This window comes from Somniosus microcephalus, chromosome 6 (genome assembly GCF_052327205.1).
Source record: "Somniosus microcephalus isolate GS21.2 chromosome 6, FLI_Smic_1.0, whole genome shotgun sequence".
NCBI lineage: Eukaryota > Metazoa > Chordata > Chondrichthyes > Squaliformes > Somniosidae > Somniosus > Somniosus microcephalus.
Genome location: NC_140992.1, coordinates 195,523,181 through 195,548,031, shown reverse-complemented (window position 1 = coordinate 195,548,031; position 24,851 = coordinate 195,523,181). Strand labels below are relative to the sequence as shown.

At 46.1% G+C, this 24,851-nt stretch overlaps 1 protein-coding gene across 4 annotated transcripts in view; it reads left to right on the top strand.

The window, feature by feature from the left end:
- The window catches only part of LOC147116308 (guanine nucleotide-binding protein G(o) subunit alpha), a 381,614-nt gene that overhangs the window by 90,341 nt on the left and 266,422 nt on the right, over window positions 1–24,851 (top strand). The window contains exon 1 of one of the 4 annotated variants that reach the window (XM_085991160.1): window positions 23,734–23,821. The exons of the other annotated variants lie outside the window; for them this stretch is intronic. Within the exon in view, the coding sequence (XP_085847286.1) occupies window positions 23,796–23,821 (26 nt within the window). The 5' untranslated portion in view covers window positions 23,734–23,795. Of the gene's footprint in view, window positions 1–23,733; window positions 23,822–24,851 lie in introns of those variants that run through there. 4 annotated transcript variants of the gene reach the window in all.

Below are 24,851 nucleotides of genomic sequence, written 5' to 3'. Positions count from 1 at the left end.
GGTCAAAGCTTCGATGCTGGGGATGTTGGCCTGAGCGAGAACACTGACGTTGGTGCGTCTGTCCTGCCAATGGATTTGCAGGATTTTGCGGAGGTAGCGTTGGTGGTACCTCTCCAGTACTGTGAGGTGCCTGCTGTACACGGTCCATGTATCTGTTGGAGAGGAGTGTTTTCTGTATTGCCTTTGGACCCCACCTTGCACTGAAAGTATACACGGAGAGTCCAGATGAAAGTTAAAGATGGGCTATGTCTTGTATTCAATCTGCATTTGAGCTAGTGAAACAGAAGTCAAATACAGGCACGCTGTGGGTAAGGGTTCAGAGTCACACTTCCAGACAGTGGTAAAAAGAAAAGAAAGATTTGCATTTCTATAGCGCCTTTCACAACCACAGGACGTCCCAAAGCACTTTACAGCCAATGAAGTACTTTTAAAGTGTAGTCACTGTTATAATGTAGGAAACGTGGCAGCCATTTTGCTCACAGCAACCTCCCACAAACAGCAATATCATAATGACCAGATAATCTGTTTTTGATTGAGGGATAAATATTGGCGAGGACACTGGGGATAACTCCCCTGCTCTTCTTCGAATAGGGCCATGAATTCTTTTATGTCCTCCTGAGAGGACCGATGGGGCCTCAGTTTAATGTCTCATCTGAGTGATGACACCTCCGACAGTGCAGCACTCCCTCCGCACTGAACTGAAGATTTTTGTGCTCAAGTCTCTGGAGTGGGACTTCAATCCGCAACCTTCTAACGCAGAGGAGAGAGTGCTACCCACTGAACCACAGCTGATACTGGTACCAAAGCCGACTGGACTAGCAGCCTTGGGGCATAAATCAAAGCCTTCAGAACAGAAAGAGAGGCAACTATAGCACCTGAACTCCTGATCTCCAGGATGGAAGGAAATTGCCCTGGGCCTGAACTCCTGGTTGGAACGACACAGTCCTGGAGATGAACTCAAATTAAGTTGCGGTGCACCTTGTTTATATTTTTTGTGTAACCTAAATAGTTTATAAGAACAAACCAAGCACTTCTGTAAGAAGAACAAATCTAGCCCCAGATCGGAGTTGACCAGACTTCTGCTGGACTTTCACTGACAGCACGAGCCATACCCTCAGTAATTCTGGGTGAGAACCCACTTGGATAAAGTCTTTCTCCTGCTACTTTCTATGAAATAGAAACATGAGCTTGAACGAGGTTCACACTTTGGCTCTAAACCAGAGGAGTGAATTGAGATTTTAATAACTCCGACTGAGTGTGGATTGCATGGGAAGCAATTTTCCTCTTCCTCGGAGCCATGTGATAATTAATCAAATCTGTCTGATGATGTCTTGGGGTGAATTCAATAATGGTAACCAGAAGAAATCCAATAAATCAATGGTCAGTGTGAAGATTAGATTCACTGGGCTGGATGGTAGGAAGTCAGTAAATGTTACCGAAGGAAGGACCTACTCGAAAGACTCAGGAAATATCTCTCCAGTAAAGTGACTGGTGTGTAAATGTGTAAAGTGGTTTGAAAATGGGTAACAATAATATTAAGAAGCTGCATGTCCTGGTGAGGAGGCACTGCCCACATGCAGCAGTGTGTCCAGTTATTTCTCACTGCCCAAAAGCATTAACATCAGTGATTTTTGTCATGTCTTGTACTCCCTCTATTTGATTTTTATAGCACCATCTCCCAACTTCAAACTGTTCTCCAAATAGCCTGTGCTGATGATCCAGGAGTGGCTGAGGCTTCGATTTCCCCACCGTCACACTAAGGAAGTGCTTGATCTCCATCTGATCCCTCCGTGAGCCTGTGTCCGGGGGGATTGCAACAATCTGTAGTGCTTGCCGTGGCGCACCAGTGCAGTAACAGGCTGCACCCCTGCTCCTGAGATTTTCCAGCTGTCACGGTTGAGGCCTGATTAGAAAAGGTTGCTCTCTTCCATTTCCACTGCCTCCCCTGTAACCTTCCCCCAACTAACCACACCGCCCCCCCACCCCCAAACAACCCATTCTCTTGAGACGTTGCTCATTCAATATGGACAAGGTTCCCAGTATCAAGGGGGAATCTGCCAATGCATCCAAGGAAACTCGAGCAGTGCAGCAGCAGCAGCACCAGAGGAGGAGACGATGCTCCTTCAGGGGGGCAGAAGCGTCCGAAGATCAGACTGAAGACACCCACTGAAGGCTTCAATCAGGACCATGGCCTTCAGCAGTTATGCATTTGGTGCTGACTGGAAGGAGGGGTGGTTGCTACAAGGCCCCTTCCCTCCGTTGGGTGAACTCTGGGCCTTTACTACCATTTCAGAGGGGGTGGGGGGGGGTCTACTGCCACCAGTGTTGCCAGCTCTGGACATATTCCAGGAGATTTCAACACATGGTTTAATGGAATTAAGGACTGAAACTCCTTTACTCGCAGCATCTGTACACCAATAAGATGGTTGAGAGAGGGCAAGCGTGTGTTGCCTTGGTTATCAGTCATTGGTCGGATTATAGAGTCTCTAGGAATGTATGAATCTAATGAGAGGCTGACAACATGATTATTCTCATTCACCATTCAGTATTCACTTTGAAAGTGCCTGGGAGACTAATTTGTAATTCCTGGAGGTTTGGTGACCATAACGCCCACCTTCCACGTGGCAGCTCCTAGAAGCCACAGTAATTAGGACAGATGGGAGTAAAATCCTTTGGGAACACGCCACCCCCCGCCATTTGCACACAGTGGGTGGGGAAGAAGGAGCCACGAGGTCTCCCAGACCGGGGGGGAGGAGGGAGGGAGGTGGGGGTTTGTGGGGCAAGTTAGGCCTCACCGCCCGAATTTTCTCTGTTGCGATCCCACCAGATTTCGGGCAGGATCGCGGAGAAGAATTTCACCCATTAAGTCTTTCCATTTGCACACAGCAAGGTCCCACAAACAGCATTGAGACTATGACTAGATCATCTGTTTTAGTGATGTTGGTTGAGGGATAAATATTGGCCAGAGCTCCCCTGCTGCTCTGAAATAGTGCCATGGGGTCATTTAAGTCCACTTAAACCGAGGCCCCGTCTGCCCCTTTAACGTCTTATTCAAAAGACGGCACTTCTGACAGTGCAGCACTCCCTCAGTAATGCACTGGAGTGTCAGCCTAAAGTTTGTGCTCCAGTCACTCGATTTTGTGCGTGTTTTAAAAAGAAAATGGTTGCAGTGCACTCTGGCTAGCTAACTGATTCTCCACAATCTCTAGGGGAGTGTTTGCATCAGAAGCCGCCAGTATGAAGTATAACGTGACAATATACTGTGACGCCTAAGAAAATGTTGTAGTCAAAGGGCTTCTGCTTAAATATTGTTGTGTGACCGGTGAAATGTTGAGGCTTTCAGATGAATCAATGGATTAGTGTTTGAGCAAATGACAACAGGGCCATTAATGGGCTCCAGTGTGAGTACAGACTGCAGCACTGCATGCTCCCGCTGCAGGTAGTTTCAGCAGATGCACGGTTCTGTCGCCATCACTCGCGATCCTGAATGTAAAGCTGGTGTTCTCTGTCAAGAGCCGGTGCCGTGACGCTATTTCTTTGTTAAGCCGCAGACCCACGTGAGCAGATTGCATTTTATCACAAAAATAACTCTGTTGAAAGTCTGCTTTGCTGAGAAAGGCGGATTTTACCATTTTGGTTCTCGAGTATAGCCAGCTTGGTGTTCCACAATCCCTTTTGCTGCTTGACTTTTAAATATGCAAAGCAACAAATCGCCAGCAGTGCGTCTGACGGTAGCGAGGCCACAAAATTTTCCCTGCTACCTGGTCCCCATGCACGGTAGCTGTGAAAATCACAGCCTGGCTCCACCTTAAACAAAGATCGCTGGGTTGATTTTAACCCTACCAGCTCACCAGGCAGGTAAGCAGTTAAAATTGACCAAGAGACTTGCCCACCGATGTCCCGGCTGGACCCTGTCGTCTTCAATTTTAACCTGCTCTTCTGAGCACACAGTAAAGACACCTGCTGGAAACCCGCGGAGTCCATCTTTAAATATGCAGATTAGGGTCTGCTGCGGCTTTCCCGCCAGGTAAAGTCAAGTGGGAAGAGGATCAGAAACAGAAGAGGCCATTCACTGAGTTTTCTACTTTCCTTTCGTGGGGCAAGGAGGAGCAGGAGTGCTTCCCCCTTCCATACCACAAGACTCCCCCCGGAACTCCCTTCCTCACACTTAACCTGAGTGTCGAGGGCCAAGGGCCAAGGGCCACCTGAATGTCCACAGGCTGGCAGCCGCTTCCCACCAGGAGGTTGGCTGGTGGCATGTTACTGAGGCCCGGCGGTTCAAATCGCCGTGGCCTCATTCTGGTGCAGACGGACAAGAATCTAACTGAAACCAGCGCTTTCCTCGTTGGCAATTAACGTACCCACCCCCACCCAGTCTTCTGGACTCGCACAAAGCCCGGCCCCAGCAGATGAGCACTGTGTGTGAGTGCAGAAGACTAACGGTCATGTTACTGGTCACATTCCTGATGGAGCTAACTGAAGTCTCCAGACCCGGAGCTGCTGCAGACATAGCAGCTCTGCAGGGAGCCTACGACCATGTCAGCCAGCTGTTCCAAATTATACTGTTCAAAACGTTTTACTATTTTGCGTTTAGTATTTTAGGGAATGGACATTCAGATCAGTTGAAGATTTATCCAAATCTGATCTAAAAAATAAAAACAACAGACTGTGCGAGTGAGAAAAGCTACATTAGATCCCCGAGAGCTCAGACCCCTCCCCACAATCCCCCGAGAGCTCGGACCCCTCCCCGCAATCCCCCGAGAGCTCAGACCCCTCCCCACAATCCCCCGAGAGCTCGGACCCCTCCCCGCAATCCCCCGAGAGCTCGGGGCCCCTCCCCGCAATCCCCCGAGAGCTCGGGCCCCTCCCCGCAATCCCCCGAGAGCTCGGGCCCCTCCCCGCAATCCCCAAGAGCTCGGCCCCCCCCCCCCCCGAGAGCTCGGGCCACCCCCCCTCAATCCCCGAGAGAGCTCGGGCCCCTCCCCGCAATCCCCCGAGAGCTCGGGCTCCTCCCCGCAATCCCCCGAGAGCTCGGGCCCCTCCCCGCAATCCCCCGAGAGCTCGGGCCCCTCCCCGCAATCCCCCGAGAGCTCGGGCCCCTCCCCGCAATCCCCCGAGAGCTCGGGCCCCTCCCCGCAATCCCCCGAGAGCTCGGACCCCTCCCCGCAATCCCCGAGAGCTCGGACCCCTCCCCGCAATCCCCCGAGAGCTCGGACCCCTCCCCGCAATCCCCCGAGAGCTTGGGCCCCTCCCCGCAATCCCCCGAGAGCTCGGGCCCCTTCCCGCAATCCCCCGAGAGCTCGGGCCCCTTCCCGCAATCCCCCGAGAGCTCGGGCCCCTCCCCGCAATCCCCGAGAGCTCGGCCCCCCCCCCCCGAGAGCTCGGGCCACCCCCCCTCAATCCCCGAGAGAGCTCGGGCCTCTCCCCGCAATCCCCCGAGAGCTCGGGCCCCTCCCCGCAATCCCCGAGAGCTTGGGCCCCTCCCCTCAATCCCCGAGAGCTCGGGCCCCTCCCCTCAATCCCCGAGAGCTCGGGCCCCTCACCTCAATCCCCGAGAGCTCGGGCCCCTCCCCTCAATCCCCGAGAGCTCGGGCCCCTCCCCCCCCCCCCCCCGAGAGCTCAGGCCCCTCCCCGCAATCCCCAGTTGTCTCTGAAATGGGATATTTTCTTTTCTCGATCACCTGGATGTCTAATGGTCAGGAAACCTATTCACGTTTGATTCTCCAGATCAAGCTACTGTACATTGTCTCGACACAGGAACGTATCCCAATTACCAGAGAGATTCAACACAGGTTGGTAGAGCTGAGGCTGGGGGACCTCCAAATGTGCAGAGGAATACTGGTGGAGTTTGACGGGTCTTGTCGAGTTAGGACCACCCTACCGATTAGGCTTGTTGGGTTAGCAGGAGCCTAGTGGGAACCATGCCAGCCCCAGTGACAAGTCTATCCCTCCAGGTTCCATTAGTGAGTCAGGCTGGCTGGTCAATCATCAACACCAGTGTTGTAAACCTGCTCAATTCAGGTATTGGATTACCGAGTTCACCATGGAGAGATGACTTGGTTCCGAACTTCCATCGCCAGTTTTTCCAGTGTGGGGCCCTGCGAATCCCAGTGTACGGGCTTGTAATGGGGACATGCTGCTGCTTTCCAGTTTATTTTACTTCAGGTTCACACAGATGACTTAAACGGAGGCATCTTTAAAGTTTCAAGTCTGTTTCATAGGAAAATGAGAGCATTTGCGATGTAGTTTTTCACTTTGTTACTTCATTGTCTAGAATAAAATGTAAATGCTTTGTTGGCCACGTCATTACTGTACCTTTGCAGGATTATCGTCCGCACAATAAGTAAAACAGTAAGTAGCCATAATCCGAGTTTACTCGTCACACGCTGCAGCATGGATACCCAATATTTTCAATCACCGATTGAAGTACCTATATGGGGATAAACTGTAAGCCTTGCTGTATGTAAAGAGTTTACCATTTTCTTTACACATAACTGTTAAGTCTGTGAATTATTTAGTTAATTAAAACAGACTAATGAGTAACAATAAAAACAGGTCTTTACTGGTTGGAGGTAGGGACTATACTGAATACAAGATTACTGCACAGTGCTTATATACCGGTGTGTTCACCCCCGGTATTACGTCTACAGCAGCCTGAGAAAGTAGTACATCTCTTAAGGTGGAACAGGCTTAAGCTCTCTTAAGGTGGAACAGGTTACATACACAACACTCCTCCCTTCTTAGCTTTATAGTCATCCCCCCATTTAACATAACGTAATAACATATATACATATATAACTTCATGTTTAACGTAACATATCACAGATTCAGTCTCTGCGGAAAACAGTTCACAGATTCAATCTCTGTGGTGTAGTCGGTTCACGTTACTCATTCAATAGTCCTTTCATGGATTTAACAGCTTGAACTTCCGAACTGATTTGGCTCCGTTCGGAGGGACCACGTGTGTGATCTGGTAGAGGTGATAATGGTTCAGATGGGTCATCTTCTGTTTTTACTTTTCCTTTTCTGCTTCTTGGAGACTCTCTGGGCTCCATTGTCAGCTGCCACAGCTGCCAGCTGCATGCGCAGTTCCTCCTTCTCTTCCTCCTGTTTCCGTCGTAGAGCCAGCTTCTCCCGATGTTCCGTAGACTTTTGGTGCTCCTCCATGATTTCTGCACTTTGGGAGTCGAAGTTACAAGCTGGGCAGGACAGGACATCGTAATATTCGGTGTCGTCCACCAGGTCATAGTAATATTCGGTGTCGTCCTGAGCTAGACCAGTGAGAGGGTCGTCTATTTCCTCCATACCCAGCTGGACGTTAGCCAGCTCTTGTTCCAAATCCAGACATCTTTCCTGAAGAGACTTCTTCATGTGTACCTCTGCATCCAGCTTTTTCTGGGCTTTCAGCAAGTCGTTTACTAGTGACCTCATTTGTGATTTTAATACTTCAACTTCTTTTGGAGATTGATTGATCGGACTATGCAATCCCTCTACCGGAGCAGCTGTTTCAGCGGTCTGTTGTTCTACGTTGACGTGAGTCAGCGTACTTTTGGCATCCAAGGGCTGCTCTGTTGCAGTCATCTCAGTCTGTGTTGCCACCTCAGCTCTTCCAATAACCTTTGAGAGCTCCGAACCCCTTTCGTTTGAATATTGAAGTTCATGTTCAAGTTTTTCCCATTTCAGAGTCCTGTCCTTCAGCATATGCAGGAGTTGGCTGACCGTTAACTCCTCTGACATCAGACGTTTTGTGTGCTCCTGCTCCATTTTCTCCATCAGCTGCTTCTGTTGTCTTTCCAGATTCTCCAACTCTATATCAAAGAACTCTTTCGTTGCATTCAACTCTTGCTCAAAACGGCGAAGCATTTGTTCTAATTGCTGTTGTAGTTTGAAATGGAGTTGAGTTCGAGCCCGGTGTCCCTCAGAAATGGGCACATCAGTAGACTTGCCAGACTCAGAATCCACAGTTAAACTATGTTGTTGTTGCTCAGTGGAATTCTGTGCTGAAACTTTGTCTTTTGCACCTGAGTTGGGCTTACCATCATCCGTTCCAGAGTCTGGGCCGACTATCTTCACCGAGTTCTCACTCGTTATTGTTTGTAGGAAATGCCAGTCCATATTCATTTTCCTAATCCACTCCCGTCCTAGTAGTGGAGGACCTCCTTCAGATATCACATATAAGTCCATTATTTGACTGTCTTCGCCCTTGTGGACCACTGCAACCTCTATTTTCCCGATGGGGTACACTCTTTGCCCCGTGTATGTTTCCAATATAATCCCCGTATCCTGTAGGGGAATATGTTGGAATAACTTCCCGTAATCTTTCTTATTTATGACCGTCAATGCCGATCCAGTGTCCAATTCCAGTTTTACTTGGACTCCTTCTATCTGAAGAGTGACCCAAATTGTCTGGAGGTCTGCACCCTTACCAGCGTTGAGTACTCTTAAGCTAGCCAGTTCATTACTGCTTAAGCCAGCCAGTTCATTACTGCTAGCGTCTGAATCGGACTCCTGTTCGGCCACCTTGTGTACCTTTGCGTATTTCCCTTGCGGTGACTTCTTGTTGCTGATCTTCTTCCCTGACCTGCATACTCTAGCTATATGTCCAAGCTTACCACATGTTCTACATTCTTGGTTTTTAAACCAACACTGGTTCTGATCATGCGTTGTCTTTCCACAACGATAACATTTGCCAGAACTCACACCCAATTTGTGTGCACTGAGCTCCGGTGACCGTAGCTGCATTACTGCCGTGCCTCTCGCTGCGGCTTCGTGTGCTGCTGCCATAGTGACCGCCTTCTCAAGCGTCAGCTCATTCTCCTCGAGCAGTCGCTTTTGTGTATCCTGTTTAAATAAACCACACACAAATTTGTCTCGAAGTGCCTCTGTCAGTCCCGTTCCAAACTGGCAATATTTCGCTAATTTACGCAATTCCAGCAAATATTCAGCATTGCTTTCATGCTGTAGCTGCCTTCTGTCATAAAATTTAAATCGTTCCGCTAGCATCAGCGGCGTGGGGTTTAGATGATCTTTCAGGACAGTAACAATCTCATCGAACGTCTTATCCGCCGGTTCATCTGGTGATAACAGGTGTTTCAATTGCCCGTATGTCTTCGCACCCATTAAATTTAATAATGTTAGAGCTTTATCTTGGTCACGAATTTTATTGGCCTTACAATAATTTTTTACTCTTTCAACATATATGGCCCAATCTTCGAGGTCACTATCAAAGGTGCTAATATTCCCGTGTTTAGGCATTGTAGATTTGCAATTTCTCAGATTTTATTTTCTTTACTTGTTATCAAAGATGGCGGCTTCCCACTCTTGCCGTCGTCCTCCGCCCACAAAATGGCGGTTTTCCCGCGCTTGGCGGTCTTCACCCGTCCCCCGACGCCGTCTCCCTTCAGCCCCTGAGTGCGGCCCTTATCTTCGCCGTGATCGCCCGAGTGCGGCCCTTATCAGCGGATGCGATCGATGGCCCGGCTGCGCCTCGCACTTGAAAGTGGCCCGGCCCTTATCTGCCGATCGCTATCGCCCTATACCTCTCTCTTCCCCAGTCCTGTCTTCTACTCCGGTTCACAAGCTGATGGAGGCTTCAGGGTCCTAATGCCTGTCACTTCCAGTGGGGTGGTGAGTGGTGAGGTTTGAAACCTCTCTTCAACCGCCGTGGAATAACTGCCGCAGGGTAAGAACCTGACTCGTCGCCAGTGTTAAGTCTGTGAATTATTTAGTTAATTAAAACAGACTAATGAGTAACAATAAAAACAGGTCTTTACTGGTTGGAGGTAGGGACTATACTGAATACAAGATTACTGCACAGTGCTTATATACCGGTGTGTTCACCCCCGGTATTACGTCTACAGCAGCCTGAGAAAGTAGTACATCTCTTAAGGTGGAACAGGCTTAAGCTCTCTTAAGGTGGAACAGGTTACATACACAACAATAACATGCAGGGGAGCTTTTCCACAAACATCCCACAGTGAGTAAGAGGTTAAGTTGTATTGCAGTATGCACCCTCTACACACTCGTGGTGAGGCATTAACTTAATGGCAAGAAAGCCAATATATAATGGCCTGCTCTGAGCTGGCCTGGGGCTTGGATTAAACAGTACTGTCAAGGTTTACTATTCTGTGTACATAACAGTAAAAATGATGGGGATTAACTGCAAGAATAACTGTCCTTTGGTCCAGTTACAAAAGTACTATTCATTAAAGATTGAGTAAGTCAATTGTCTGTGTTAACCAGGGTTAAAGTGGGCTGTGACCGTCTGGTACGCTGTACCAGTTCTTGTCGCGCTGGCTGCTGATGGTCCCAGTTCTCTCTTGTGCGTGATTTACAGTTGCCTTTTTTTCTTTGGCTCCTGGGTCTTACGAGATAATGAAAATATTTTTGGCCCCTGGACTCCTCGTTGATCCCAGACCATCTGTCTTTGACTGAAGGTCAGAGCATTTTCATCTCCTTGGCCAACTTTCCTTCCCACTGCTCTTACTCATGCTCCATTTCACTGCTGTTCTTACCAGCCTTGTTACTCCTTCACTCTCCATGCTGCTGCTGTTAATGGTATTGACCATCTCTTCCCCGCTGCTGAGATTTGGTTGGTTTAGTCCAGTTGTGTTCAACATGAAACGAATTGCAGGGTGGAATTTGTATATAGTGTCATAGTCACCCATGATAGCTGAAGTAATTCACAGTGAGTGAATGTGTAATGGCTATAAACAGTCCTGCAAATGAGCTTCAGAAGTGCAAGTTTGCCGTCGTTTGTCACCTCAGTGCGACTTACATAATCATAAACTTGTGTGTCATTGTTCTCCGATTATGATCAAACTTTATGCCTGCAGATGTACACAACAAATGCAACAGTTGTTGACCTGACTGCTGCTCGGTCAGAGAGGGGTGTGTGGATGTGGGGTCGGAGGTTTTAGTCAGAGTCGCATGCTGCAGAGGACAGGTGAAAGGTGCGCTCTGCAGGGGCAGTGAGTTCTTCTCCTCAACAGATTCCATCTCAATGCACTGTGTGCTGAAGATGGTTAGCCTGGAAATTCTGAGTGATTCTGTAATATGAATGCCTAATGTATCTGCAATAAATTCCTTTCTCTACCTTTGGTAAAAATGCGGAAAGAGAAAGAAGGAAGGCAAGAACTTGCATTTATATAGTGCCTTTCAGGACATCCCAAAGCGCTTTACAGCCAATCAAGTATTTTCAAGTCACTGTTGTAATGTAGGAAACACGGCAGCTAATTTTCACACAGCAAGTGGCAGCACGGTGGCATAGTGGTTAGCACTGTTGCCTCACAGCGCCAGAGACCCGGGTTTGAATCCGGCCTCGGGCGACTGTCTGTGTGGAGTTTGCACATTCTCCCCGTGTTTGCGTGGGTTTTCTCCGGGTGCTCCGGTTTCCTCCCACAGTCCAAAGATGTGCGAGTTAGGTTGATTGGCTATGATAAATTGACCCTTAGTGTTAGGGGGATTAAATACGTGGGGTTACAGGGATAGGGTGGGATATGTGTTGGTGTAGGGGTTACGGGGATCGGGTGGGATATGTGTCGGTGCAGGCTCGATGGGCCGAAATGGCCTCTATCTGCACTGTGGGGTTTCTGTGATTCTGTGAAGGTCCTAATAACAGCAATGCGATAAATGACCAGATATTCTGTTTTAGTGATGTTGAGGGCAAACTCTCCTGCTCTTTTAATAACGCCATAGGATTCTTTTAATGTCCACATGAGAGGGCAGATTGGGCCTCGGTTTAACATCTCATCCAAAAGACAGTGCAGCACTCCCTCAGTACTGCACAGAAGTGATGATGCTCAAGTCTCTGGTGTGGGGCTTGAACCCACGACCTTCTGACTCGAATGCAAAATACTGTGGATGCTGGAAATCCGAAATAACAACAGAAAATGCTGGAAAAACTCAGCAGGTCAGGCAACATCCGTGGAGAGAGAAACAGAGTTAACGTTTCAGGTCGAAACCCTTCTTCAGAACTGAGAAAAAAGCAGGAAATGAAACAGATTAAAAGGCCAGTTTGGGGGCTGGGAAATGGGGGCGGGGATGAAAGAACAAAAGGGAAGGTCTGAGAGGTGAAGAGACATTAAGAGATATTCAAGACGAGACAAGATGGTAATAGGACAGGTAAAGAGACAAAAGATGGCTCTAGATGAAGTGTGAAATGCACTGGCAGAATGAGAGACAGCTGCCATGTGGGAGAGAAAAAAAGGAAAAGGCACAAACAGTCCGGAAGGCTGTAAAGTGCCTAATTGGAAGATGAGGTGCTGTTCCTCGAGCTTACGCTGAGCTTCCGTGGAACAATGCAAGAGGCCGCGGACAGTGAGGTCTGAGTGGGAATGGAGCGGTGAATTGAAATGACAGGAAGCTCGGGGTCACCCTTACGAACTGAACGGAGGTGTTCCGCAAAGCGGTCACCCAATCTGCGTTTAGTCTCCCCAATGTAGAGGAGACCATATCGTGAGCAGCGAATACAGTATAGTAGATTGCAAGAAGTACAAGTAAATCGCTGTTTCACCTGGAAGGGGTGTTTGGGGCCCTAGACAGTGGGAAGGGGGGAGGTATAAGGGCAGGTGTTGCATCTCCTGCGCTTGCACGGGAAGGTGCCGGGGGAAGGGGTGCTGGGGGTGATGGAGGAGTGGACTAGGGTGTCTCGGAGGGAGCGGTCCCTACGGAATGCTGAAAGGGGAGGGGAGGGGAGGGGAGGTGACTCGAGGTGAGAGTGCTCTTATGTTCATTAATAAATAGACATTCTTATTATGAACACAGCTAGCTTTTGCTAGACACTTTTATGGAGCACATGTGGACTAGGTACAGTATCTGTAGAGGCTTCCATCTTGACTGTTGCCTTCTGGGTAGCCTAGTGCCTCATGGATAATGTCGTCTTAATATACATACAGCTGGGTAGTGTAGTCTTATACATACAGCTATATACAGCTCTACACAGCTCTACGGCTCCACCTAGTGTCCACTATAGAATGACATGTTATTGATCATTACATCCCCCTTTCTTTGAGGTTTAACAAAATCAATATCAATCAACTTTCAAGAAAACAATAAAGATAATATCAGTAACACTTTTGTTAGTGCTCTATAAACATAAACATTTTCAAAACAGTCAACACATTTTCAAAGCTTTACATTGTACTCAAAGATTAAGTCTATCAGGCTTTTTTACTTCACGTGTGGATCTTCTCAACACGGGTAAGTCTGATGTGTCTTCATGAGATTGTTCTGGCGGTGAATGACAAGATGCACTTGCGGCATTGTCATCAATCTGCTCTTGTATAGATCGAGGTCTCCTTGCGATCTTTGCTTGGAGAGGGTTTCAGCGTTTCCTTCACTCTTCATGCCATAACTCTCAATGTAGTCAATGCACTCTCGAAAAACTGCTGGCAGCTGGATCCCATCATACAGCATAGTCCTCTCAGCAGCCTCGGCTAATGGAACACCAAAGATTGGCCTGAGGGAAGAAGGAGTATCCACCGGAACTGCTTCCTGCTCTGGTGCAGGCTTCTTCTTTTTCTTTTTCTCTTTCCACTGCTTAACAACATCTGCTGCTGTTATATCTTTGGACTTTTTCTCCTTGTGTTTTTCCTCTTTGTGCTTTTCTTCCTTTGGCTTCTCTTTGACCTTAAAGTCTTTTTCTTTCTTCTTGGAGAAACTAGGCTTTTTGAAGACATGGATACCCTTTGGCCTTTTCATCCTTGATGGGCTCTCTGCTTCATCACCTGAGTCATCTGGTCTGCTGATGGCACAGTTTATACGGTAGACTCTCTTGACCAGTTCTAAGTCTTCACAAGCTTTGTCACCTAGTATCGAATCAAGTCTTTCAGCCACAACAGAAAACATGAGATGATGCACTTTGTCTTTGACTGTCACTTTAAGTCTGCATACACCTAAGCTATCTATTTTCTGTCCATTATAGTCCTTCAGTAGTACTGACTTTTTCTGTATTTTGGGCTTTTCTTTCATATTTTTTATGTCACTCATACTGATTAAGTTTGCTTTTGCCCCAGTGTCCAGTTTCAATGTAACTAATGCTCCATTTATCTGCAGTGGGATCATCCATTTGTCCACTTTTACTGCATTGACTTTATGTTCAGCATTGTCCATTTCTGAGGGCTGCACATTTTCTGTATCTTGTTTGATATCGTCACATGACACCATTCCTACAAAAAATGTCTCACTTAAATCAGTGTCCTCAATCACATTAACTCATTGCCCTTTCTTCGTTTTTACTTTTGAAAAGCATTGTTTGGCAAAGTGATTCTTTTCATTACACTTTGTGCACATTTTTCCAAACGCTGGGCATTGTCTTAACTGGTGTTTGTAACCACAGCGTTTACAATTAAAAATTTCATCCTCCGATTGCTTTTCATTTCTGTTCTGCCCACGTTTCTTCCCCTTGTAGGACACAGCACCGACAGCAGCATTATCACTCATTACAATCGCATCATTATTGATTTCACTGAAAGTCTTCGCGTGCTTTCGAGCTAGCTCGCTGGCTTGGCATATTTTCACCGCATTTTCCAAATTTATTTCGGTTTCTCTCAACAGACGTTCCCTGACTTTTTTATCATGAATACCAAACACAATCTGGTCACGAATCATGGATGCTTTGAGCTCAGAGAAATTACATGTCTGTGCTTTCAGTTTCAGATCAGTTATAAAGCTATCAAAAGTCTCATTTTGCTGCTGTGTCCGAGAACGGAAGATGTATCTTTCATAGGTCTCATTCTTTTTGGGAGAGCAATGTGCATCAAATTTTTTTTAGCGCATCTTCTAATTTTTCTCTGTTCTCCTCTGGATTAAATACAAATGTATTAAATACCTCTATCGCCTGTGGGCCTGCAACCGTAAGCAGCAACGCTATCTTCCTTGCGTCTGGCTTCGTACCGAATCCGATGGCTGCAATGTAGAGTTCGAATTGCTGTTTAAAAGTCTGCCAATTGTGGTCAATGTTTCCTGTGAGTTTCAAACGCTCTGGTGGCTTCAAATTCTCCATGTCGCTTTTCACAATTTTCAGCAGATCTTCACCATCCTGGTACCATCTAATGTTCATTAATAAATAGACATTCTTATTATGAACACAGCTAGCTTTTGCTAGACACTTTTATTGAGCACATGTGGACTAGGTACAGTATCTGTAGAGGCTTCCATCTTGACTGTTGCCTTCTGGGTAGCCTAGTGCCTCATGGGTAATGTAGTCTTTATATACATACAGCTGGGTAGTGTAGTCTTATACATACAGCTATATACAGCTCTACACAGCTCTACGGCTCCACCTAGTGTCCACTATAGAATGACATGTTATTGATCATTACAAGTGCTACCCACTGAGCCAAGGCTGACCCTTGACATGAGAGGAATGTGATACAAATATGATAAGCGTTTGTACCATAGCATTGCTAGCGATAATTTCCAGGCTTTTGTGTTTCGAGTGTCGGTGTAATAGGCAGGGGAGGTGGGAGCGAGTCCCTAGAAATTACAACACGGGAATATGCCGTTCAGACCAGCCAGTCCCTGTTTTAATTGGTGTTTGTATGTGTGCAACTGTAAAGAGCAGACTCATTCTAGTTTAAGATTATCTATACATTTTATTTTCTTCAGTTTTACAGTATACTTGTAAACCGCATGATTCACATCTGTCTGCTTATTCCGATATACTGTGCGTTTTGACTCACAAGGAGCGGGTCCATTGTGAAACCGGTGAATGATAGGAAATCGGCAAACTGCACAAAGGTTTTGCAGTCTGTGGCATGCCGCCTTGTCAATTAGGGCTGGTGCATCAAAGTAGCAGGAGCAGCAAACAGTGAGGTGAAATAATACCTTGTCATTGAGGTGATACTATGAAGGATGGAGATATTTTCTGGATCACTACATTCCCTGAGCACTTCTCAATATTCAGTGTTTGAAATGTACAGAAGCATTCTGAATCATAGTTTGTGTCTGCTTAGTTTATTATGTAAAAGGAGAAAAATAATATTCTCACAAATATCATTTCACGGAGCTGAACGTGCAAATGTTCGGTGTTTTCTTGTATATCTGAATAAAGTGAACCTAATTGAGGCGTGCCACAGACAGCAGCGAGCTCTTGGGGTCTGTCACTTGAATGAAAGCATGCTGGAACTCCTGAAATGTATAAAATTCTGGGTTCAAAGTCAACAGCAGGAGTTCCAAGTGGGGGCGGGTTGTAAAACCGGATCCCGACCTCGCGACTGATTCCGCGGGAAGCTCGATTTTTCCAGTGGCCGAGATTCAGGGGCAGGCTTTGGATGGTAAAAGTTGGTGTAACCCGCCCCTGCACTGCCAGCGTCAGACGGCTGGAACCACTGGTGTGCACAACTCCAATTTAGCTGGAATCATCGCAACTGGGGCTTGGATAGCTGGCCCCAAACCAACACTTACACACATTCTTTTAGGTTAGAACGTTGTCCTGTGTTAAACTTGCTTGAAGCCATTGACTGAGAGTTTGGGCTTTAATTGGGGAAGAGTTATCAGAATTGACTTAATGCAGCAGTGTCTGGCTCCCTGGATGGGAGGGTGAGGATAGTAATCTTCTGACTGACCTGTAGTTTGGCTGTGCACATGAGGACTAATTGTGTGAAGACCATCCATGTGTGATCCACTTGAGGGACCAGATCTGCATCTGTTAATAATCCAGCCTATTGAGTCAGAGCTTGTGATCCTGTTTATGTTATTTTATATAGTCTGTTTTGAGGCACAAACTCTCAGATTGGTTTGCTGGTTGGATTGATAGAGCATGGATTGTGGCATTGCTTCCATAGAAGCATAGGAACACATGTAAATACGGTACTGGCTCGACAAGAGGCATTTTGTTTGCCATCTCCTAGCTAATGGAAATGTGTGTGAGGAATTGGTTTTTATAACCTACTCTAAACAATAGCTTTATCTTCTACCCGACTCCCATTACTTTTTTTGGACTAGGTATCAGCCGTGGTTCAGTGGTAGCACTCTTGCCTCCGAGTCAGTAGATCGTGGGTTCAAGTCCCACTCCAGAGAGACTTTGAGCACATAATCTAGGTTAACACTCCTGTGCAGTGCTGAACTGTTGGATGTACCGTCTTTCGGATGAGATGTTAAACCAAAGCCTCAGCTGCCCTCAGTTGGGCGTAAAAGATACCACAGCACTATTCGAAGAAGAGCAGGGGAGTTCTCCCTGGTGTCCTGGCCAATATTTATCCCTCAACCAATGTCACCGAAACAGATTATCTGGTCACTACCACATTGCTGTTTGTCGGAGCTTGCTGTGTGCAAATTGGCTGCCACGTTTCCTACATTACAACAGTGAGTACACTCCAAAAGTACTTCATTGGCTATAAAGCACTTTGGGACATCCTGAGGTCGTGTAAGGTGCTGTATAAATGTAAGTCTTTCTTTTCTTTTACATGCTTACACTGTGCTGTGGGAAATGGCATCTGGACTTTCAACCTGGCAGTTATTTTAAAAACAGACTGTAGACTTCTCTTTTCTTTCTGTTCTCCTTCACCCCCCACCCCCAAAAGAAACACTGGTAAGAGGGAGCTACCTCTTGGGCTCATAATCAATGGGGTAAGGCTGACTTTGTCCTAGATGTCGACTAAAGCATTTCTGTACTTAGCCCTCAAAGTGTAATTCATACAAGAGTGGAACCAAGTTTAGTATCGTTTCAAAGAAAAACGGCACTGTATCATGTTTCCCAGAAATATCCCAAAGTGCTTCACAGACAGTTAACTGGTTTCAGGTCCGGTGGCCATTGTTTTGTAGGCAAATGCAACAGTCACTTTTCTGTATGACAAGATCCCGCAAACAGTAATGGGATAAATGACCAGTCAATCTGTTTTTAGTGGTGTTGCGTGAGGGGGGAATGACACAGAGCGAACTTCCTGCTCTTCTTTGATTAGCACCGTGAGATGTTGATATACATCTGAACAGTTAGACCGAACCTTAGTTTAGCATTTCAACCAAAGATAGCACCTCCGATCACATAAAACTCCGTCAGCAGCTTACTGAGTGTCAGCGTTGTTTCTGTGCTGAAGTCTGGTAATGGGGCTTGACCCCACAACCTTCTGACTCTGAGTTGACAGCGCTACCATCTGAGCCAAGTTGACACTTCAACCAACATTAAGCTCACTACTGCCCACTTCTAAGTAAATTACACAGTGTGTCTATAGCAATGAAAATGAGCAAGACAGTATCCAAATGAACAATCATGAATAGTGTAGTGGAAAGTTTGTACTTGATCCAGTGTCCTCTGTCGTGGGTAATACCCCGTAACTATCGGTAATGCTTCAGACTGTTCAACGCTGTGACCATAATCACTCCCACTCCAAGGGAGACCGTAAGGGTCTCTTAATTATGAGCCATTGATGATTTTCTCATTGTTCGGTCACCTTTTTCTCAGTGATCAAGAAGGCCAATGGAATGTTGGCTTTTATTGCTAGGGGGATGGAATATAAAAACAGGGAGGTATTGCTGCAGTTGTACAAGGTATTGGTGTGACCGCACCTGGAATACTGCATACAGTTTTGGTGTCCATACTTAAGAAAAGACATACTTGCTCTCGAGTCAGTACAAAGAAGGTTCACTCGGTTAATCCCGGGGATGAGGGGGTGGTCATATGAGGAGAGGTTGAGTAGATTGGGACTCTACTCATTGGAGTTCAGAAGAATGAGAGGCGATCTTATTGAAACATATAAGATTGTGAAGGGGCTTGATCGGGTGGATGCGGTGAGGATGTTCCCAATGATGGGTGAAACTAGAACTAGGGGGCATAATCTTAAAATAAGGGGCTGCTCTTTCAAAACTGAGATGAGGAGAAACTTCTTCACTCAGAGGGTGGTAGGTTTGTGGAATTTGCTGCCCCAGAAAGCTGTGGAAGCTACATCATTAAATAAATTTAAAACAGACATAGATAGTTTCCTAGAAGTAAAGGGAATTAAGGGTTACAGGGAGCAGGCAGGAAATTGGACATGAGTCTAGGTTCGGAATGGTCATGGCCCTGTGGGTAGTGGAGTGGGCCCAGGGGCCGTGTAGCCTGGTTCTGCTCCTACTCTGTTCTAATTCTGTGTTAGATTTCAGGAGATGGTTTTATTCCTGTTCCTGGCTGGGGTGGAGATCGCCTTTACAGAAGGTAAGTACTGTAGAAAATATAGGGACAGAGTGATCTCCTGGAAGAGTTTCGATCGCCTAGATGGGTCGGAGAGGAATTTCCCAGATTTTTTTCTCCCAAATTGGCCATTGGGTCTTTATCTGGTTTTTCGCCTCTCCCGGGAGATCACATGGGTTCGGGTGGATGCAGTGATAGAAGATTTGAGGTTAGGATCAGATCAGCCATGATCTTATTGAATGGTGGAGCAGGCTCGAGGGGCCGATTGGCCTACTCCTGCTCCTATTTCTTATGTTCTTATGATGGACTAAATCCTTGTTGTGACTGGTTGAAATACCCATGATCTATTAAATGACCTTGAGGATGTGAATGTCCAATAGGAAATTGCACCAATATGCCTTCAGAATGGATCCTGTGCTGACTGTGTACTTTATGAACTTTCAAGTGGGCCCTTATTAAACCCAGTGTTGACATCATTAGAGTTCTAAAGGTAGGCTTTACATTATTTTGTAGATTAACTTTTTTGCTTCCTGGGACACTGGCACCAGTACTGGGGCAGGAGGGAGCTGTTCCGTTGGGACGGGCTTCACTTGGCCAGAGCTGGGACAAGAGTCCTGGTGAATCATATAACTAGGGCTGTAGAGAGGGCTTTAAACTAACTAGTGGGGGGGAGGTTCCAAGAGAGCAAATAATAAAAATGACAACAGAGAAGGTCATAGACTTAGGTAGCAGTGGGGAAATTAAAAACCAGAGCATGTCAGGAAGGGGCAGAAGGTATGGAGTAAAAGGTAAAGTAATAAAAAGGGCAAAAGCAGGAACTAAGTGTCACAAAACATATTTGAAAGTTCTCTATCTGAATGCACGTAGCATTCGTAACAAAATAGACAAGTTAATGGCACAAATAACTACATATGGGTATGATCTTGTGGCCATTACAGAAACATGGCTGCAGGGTGACAATGCCTGGGAATTAAACATACCAGGTTATTTAACGATCAGGAAGGACAGGCAGGAAGGAAGGGGAGGTGGGGTGGCTATGTTAATAAAGGAAGGAATCACTGTAATACCGAGAAATGATATTGGGTCAAAAGATCAGGATAATGAAACAGTTTGGGTGGAGGTAAGGAATAATAAGGGGAAAAAAAACACTAGTGGGCGTAGTCTATAGGCCTCCGAACAGTTGCAACTCTGTTGGACGGAGTATCAATCAGGAAATAGTTGAGGCTTGTAATAAGGGAACATCTATAATTATGGGGGATTTTAACTATCATATTAATTGGACAAATCAAATTGGGCAGGGCTGCCTTGAGGATGAGTTCATTGAGTGTATTAGGGATGGGTTTCTTGAGCAGTATGTAACTGAACCGACCAGGGGGCAAGCAACCTTAGATCTGTTCCTCTGTAACGAGACAGGATTAATTAAAAATGTCCTAGTAAAGGATCCCCTTTGAATGAGTGACCATAACATGGTTGAATTCCATATTCATTTAGAGGGTGAGAAGGTTGGATCTCAAACAAGCGTGCTAAGCTTGAATAAAGGAGACTATGAAGGTATGAGAGCGGAATTGAGTAGAGTGCATTGGGAAAATAGATTAAAGGGTAAGACGATACATGATCAGTGGTGTACATTTAAGGAGTTATTTTACAGCTTCCAAAAAATATATATTCCACTGAGAAGAAAAGGGTGTAAAAGAAAAGACAGCCATCCGTGGCTAAGTAAAGAAATTAAGGATAGTATTCGACTAAAAACAAGGGCATATAAGGTAGCCAAATCTAGTGGGAGGATAGGGGATTGGGAAAACTTTAAAAGACAGCAAAAAATAACAAAACGATTGATTAAGAAAGGGAAGATAGATTATGAAAGTAAATTAGCAAAAAATATAAAAACAGATAGTAAGAGTTTTTATAGTTATATAAAAAGAAAAAGGGTGGCTAAAGTAAATGTTGGTCCCTTAGAGGATGAGACCGGGAAATTAATGGTGGGAAATATGGAGATGGCAAAAACACTGAATGAATATTTTGTATCAGTCTTTACAGTAGAGGACACTAAGAGTATCCCAACACTGGACAAACAGGGGGCTATAGGTGGGGAGGAGCTAAACACGATCAAAATCACTAAGGAAGTGGTACTCGGTAAAATAATGGGACTCAAGGCGGATAAATCACCTGGACCTGATGGCTTACATCCTAGGGTCTTGAGGGAAGTGGCGGTAGGGATTGTGGATGCATTCGTAATAATTTTCCAAAACTCCCTGGACTCAGCAAAGGTCCCGGCAGACTGGAAAACTGCTAATGTAACACCCTTATTTAAAAAGGGCAGTAGACAGAAGGCTGGAAACTATAGACCGGTTAGCCTAACATCTGTGGTAGGTAAAATTTTGGAGTCCATTATTAAGGAGACAGTAACAGGACATTTGGATAAACATAATTTAATAGGACAAAGTCAGCATGGTTTTATGAAGGGGAAGTCATGTTTGACAAATTTGCTAGAGTTCTTTGAGGAAGTAACATATAGGGTGGATAAAGGGGAACCAGTGGACGTAGTGTATTTAGACTTCCAAAAGGCATTTGACAAGGTGCCACACAAAAGATTATTGCTTAAGATAAAAAGTCACGGGATTGGGGGTAATATTCTGGCATGGATAGAGGATTGGCTATCTAAAAGAAGGCAGAGAGTTGGGATAAATGGTTCATTCTCAGACTGGCAATCAGTGTTCCGCAGGGGCCAGTGCTGGGTCCCCAACTCTTTACAATCTATATTAACGATTTGGAGGAGGGGACCGAGTGTAACATATCAAAGTTTGCAGATGATACTAAGATGGGAGGGAAAGTAGTGAGTGAGGAGGACATAAAAAACCTGCAAGGGGACATAGACAGGCTAAGTAAGTGGGCAGAGATTTGGCAGATGGAATACAATACTGGAAAGTGTGAGGTTATGCACTTTGGCAGGAAAAATTGTAGAGCAAGTTATTATCTTAATGGCAAGAAACTGGAAAGTACTGAAGTACAAAGGGATCTGGGGGTCCTTGTACACGAAACTCAAAAGGTTAGTATGCAGGTGCAGCAAGTGATTAAGAAGGCCAATGGAATGTTGGCTTTCATTGCTAGGGGGATAGAATATAAAAATAGGGAGGTATTGCTTCATTTGTACAAGGTATTGGTGAGACCGCACCTGGAATACTGCATACAGTTTTGGTGTCCATACTTAAGAAAAGACATACTTGCTCTCGAGTCAGTACAAAGAAGGTTCACTCGGTTAATCCCGGGGATGAGGGGATGGACATATGAGGAGAGGTTGAGTAGATTGGGACTCTACTCATTGGAGTTCAGAAGAATGAGAGGCGATCTTATTGAAACATATAAGATTGTGAAGGGGTTGGATCGGGTGGATGCGGGGAGGATGTTCCCGATGATGGGTGAAACTAGAACTAGGGGGCATAGTCTTAGAATAAGGGGCTGCTTTTTCCAAACTGAGATGAGGAGGAACTACTTCACTCAGAGGGTGGTAGGTCCATGGAATATGCTGCCCCAAAAAGCTGTAGAAGCTACATCATTACATAAATTTAAAACAGAAATAGACAGTTTCCTAGAAGTAAAGGGAATTAAGGGTTACGGGGAGCGGGCAGGAATTTGGACATGAGTTTAGGTTCGGATCGGTCATGGCCCTGTGGGTAGTGGAGCAGGCCCAGGGGCCGTGTAGCCTGATCCTGCTCCTATTTCGTGTGTCTAATTCTGTTAGATTCAGGAGATGGTTCTGTGATAGTAGATTGGCGGTTAGGATCAGATCAGCCATGATCTTATTGAATGGCGGAGCAGGCTCGAGGGGCCGATTGGCCTACTCCTGCTCCTATTTCTTATGTCCTTATGTTCTTATAACTTTTCTGCTGCTGAGGTCATGAATGGAATGAACCATGTGAACTTTGACCTGGGAGCAACATAAGCTGCAGAAACTAAAGTTTGACATTCAGGATGTGAAATCTTGTTCCAAGTTGTGAGAATTTAAAACTTTTGGCAAGCTTATGACTGCATTTTATTTTAATTATTCATCTTTTGAGTAATCGAGTATCCTTTCATGATATCCAATCAGACGATTTATTCTTGAAACAATTATCCTTTTAAACAGAAGCACTGTATTAAATGGGCAGAAACACTGGGTGAAAGGAGTGATATCGCAGCACTAAAGGGGGAATGATACTGTATTAAGCACTCAACAAAGCATCGTTTGGTATGTTTGAGCACCACTTGGTTTACATTCAAGTGGCCTTTTATTTGTATCTTGAAAGGAATACCAAGCACAAGGTTTGGCTGGATGACCAATTGGAACAGTCTCAAGCATGAAGTTGCTGCCTCCAACTGGCATCCCATCCAACAATCAAAAGACCCAAACTCCATCTGAGCTCAAACCGAGCAGGTCACATTTTGAACTGCAGCACACCACTTCCCATCCAAGCAGCCAATTGGCATCTGCTCAAAAGCTTGGTCTAATGAGAAGTATGCTGCAGCCCTGCTAGATGGGGAAGATCAGATTATGGGAAGGACATGTCAGTGGAAAATCCTATTCATTAGTTCACCAGAGGAACAAGTCCAAGATCAACTGCGCAGTTCTCAAGGAGAGGCTTTTTAAAAATTGATAAACCTACATGAAAGGCCAAGGTCCGGACTGCAGGACTCCATGGAGGCTTGAAAGATGGTGAAATCAATCAAGAAGCAGAGGTCAGTTGATTGTAAGCCTGGGTTTGTAAGAGGAAGAGAAAACCGAGGTGGGATTAAGAGTTCCATAGTTTTGAGGTCTTATGGCAGTGAATCTTGATTGAAATGAAGTGAGCATAAAGAAAAGTGCATTGGAAAAAAAGACTGGTGGAGAAGCTGCCCTCAACATTGGGATGAATCCCACTGTCCTTCCAGTTGATGAGGACAGAGATATATGCTAAACCTGTGTGGGGAAAGCAGAATTGTTCAACACCAGCTGATACTGGGAAATTGTGTACCTGGCTGTTAAAATAAACCGAGGAGAAAATCTTGGGCTGGGTGTGTACAATTTCTTAAATATGTACCAGGAACACCAAAGGGGAAAAAAAACGATGTCCAGTAACATATTCAGAGTCGAGCACAAAAAAGTTAACCGTCCTGTCCACAAGTTTAATATAGGGGTTCTCAAACTCTCATCTGAGGAACTAGATGATCTGCTAGTTGATCTTTTTCCACCAGTATTATCCACAAGAAGCAGTCAAGTCAAGTCTCTGTGCTCACGGCAGCCATGGTCATTTGTGTGAGACATCTGAAGTTGTTAACTGCACGCTGTTATGTACCTAATATACAAAACAAAAGGGGCCGCTAGACGGTGCCAGGGAATGGTCATGGTGGGCTGTAGTCTGGGAGTAGTCGGTGGGGGGGGTGTAGTCTGGGAGCAGTTGGTGGGGGGGGTGTAGTCTGGGAGTAGTTGCGGGGGGTGTAGTCTGGGAGTAGTTGGGGGGGTTGTAGTCTGGGAGTAGTTGGGGGGGTGTAGTCTGGGAGTAGTTGGGGGGGGTGTAGTCTGGGAGCAGTTGGGGGGGTGTAGTCTGGGAGCAGTTGGGGGGGGGTGTAGTCTGGGAGTAGTTGGTCGGGGGGTGTAGGTTGGGGGGGGTGTAGTCTGGGAGTAGTTGGGGGGGTGTAGTCTGGGAGTAGTTGGGGGGATGTAGTCTGGGAGTAGTGGGGGGGTGTAGTCTGGGAGTAGTTGGGGGGGGTGTAGTCTGGGAGTAGTTGG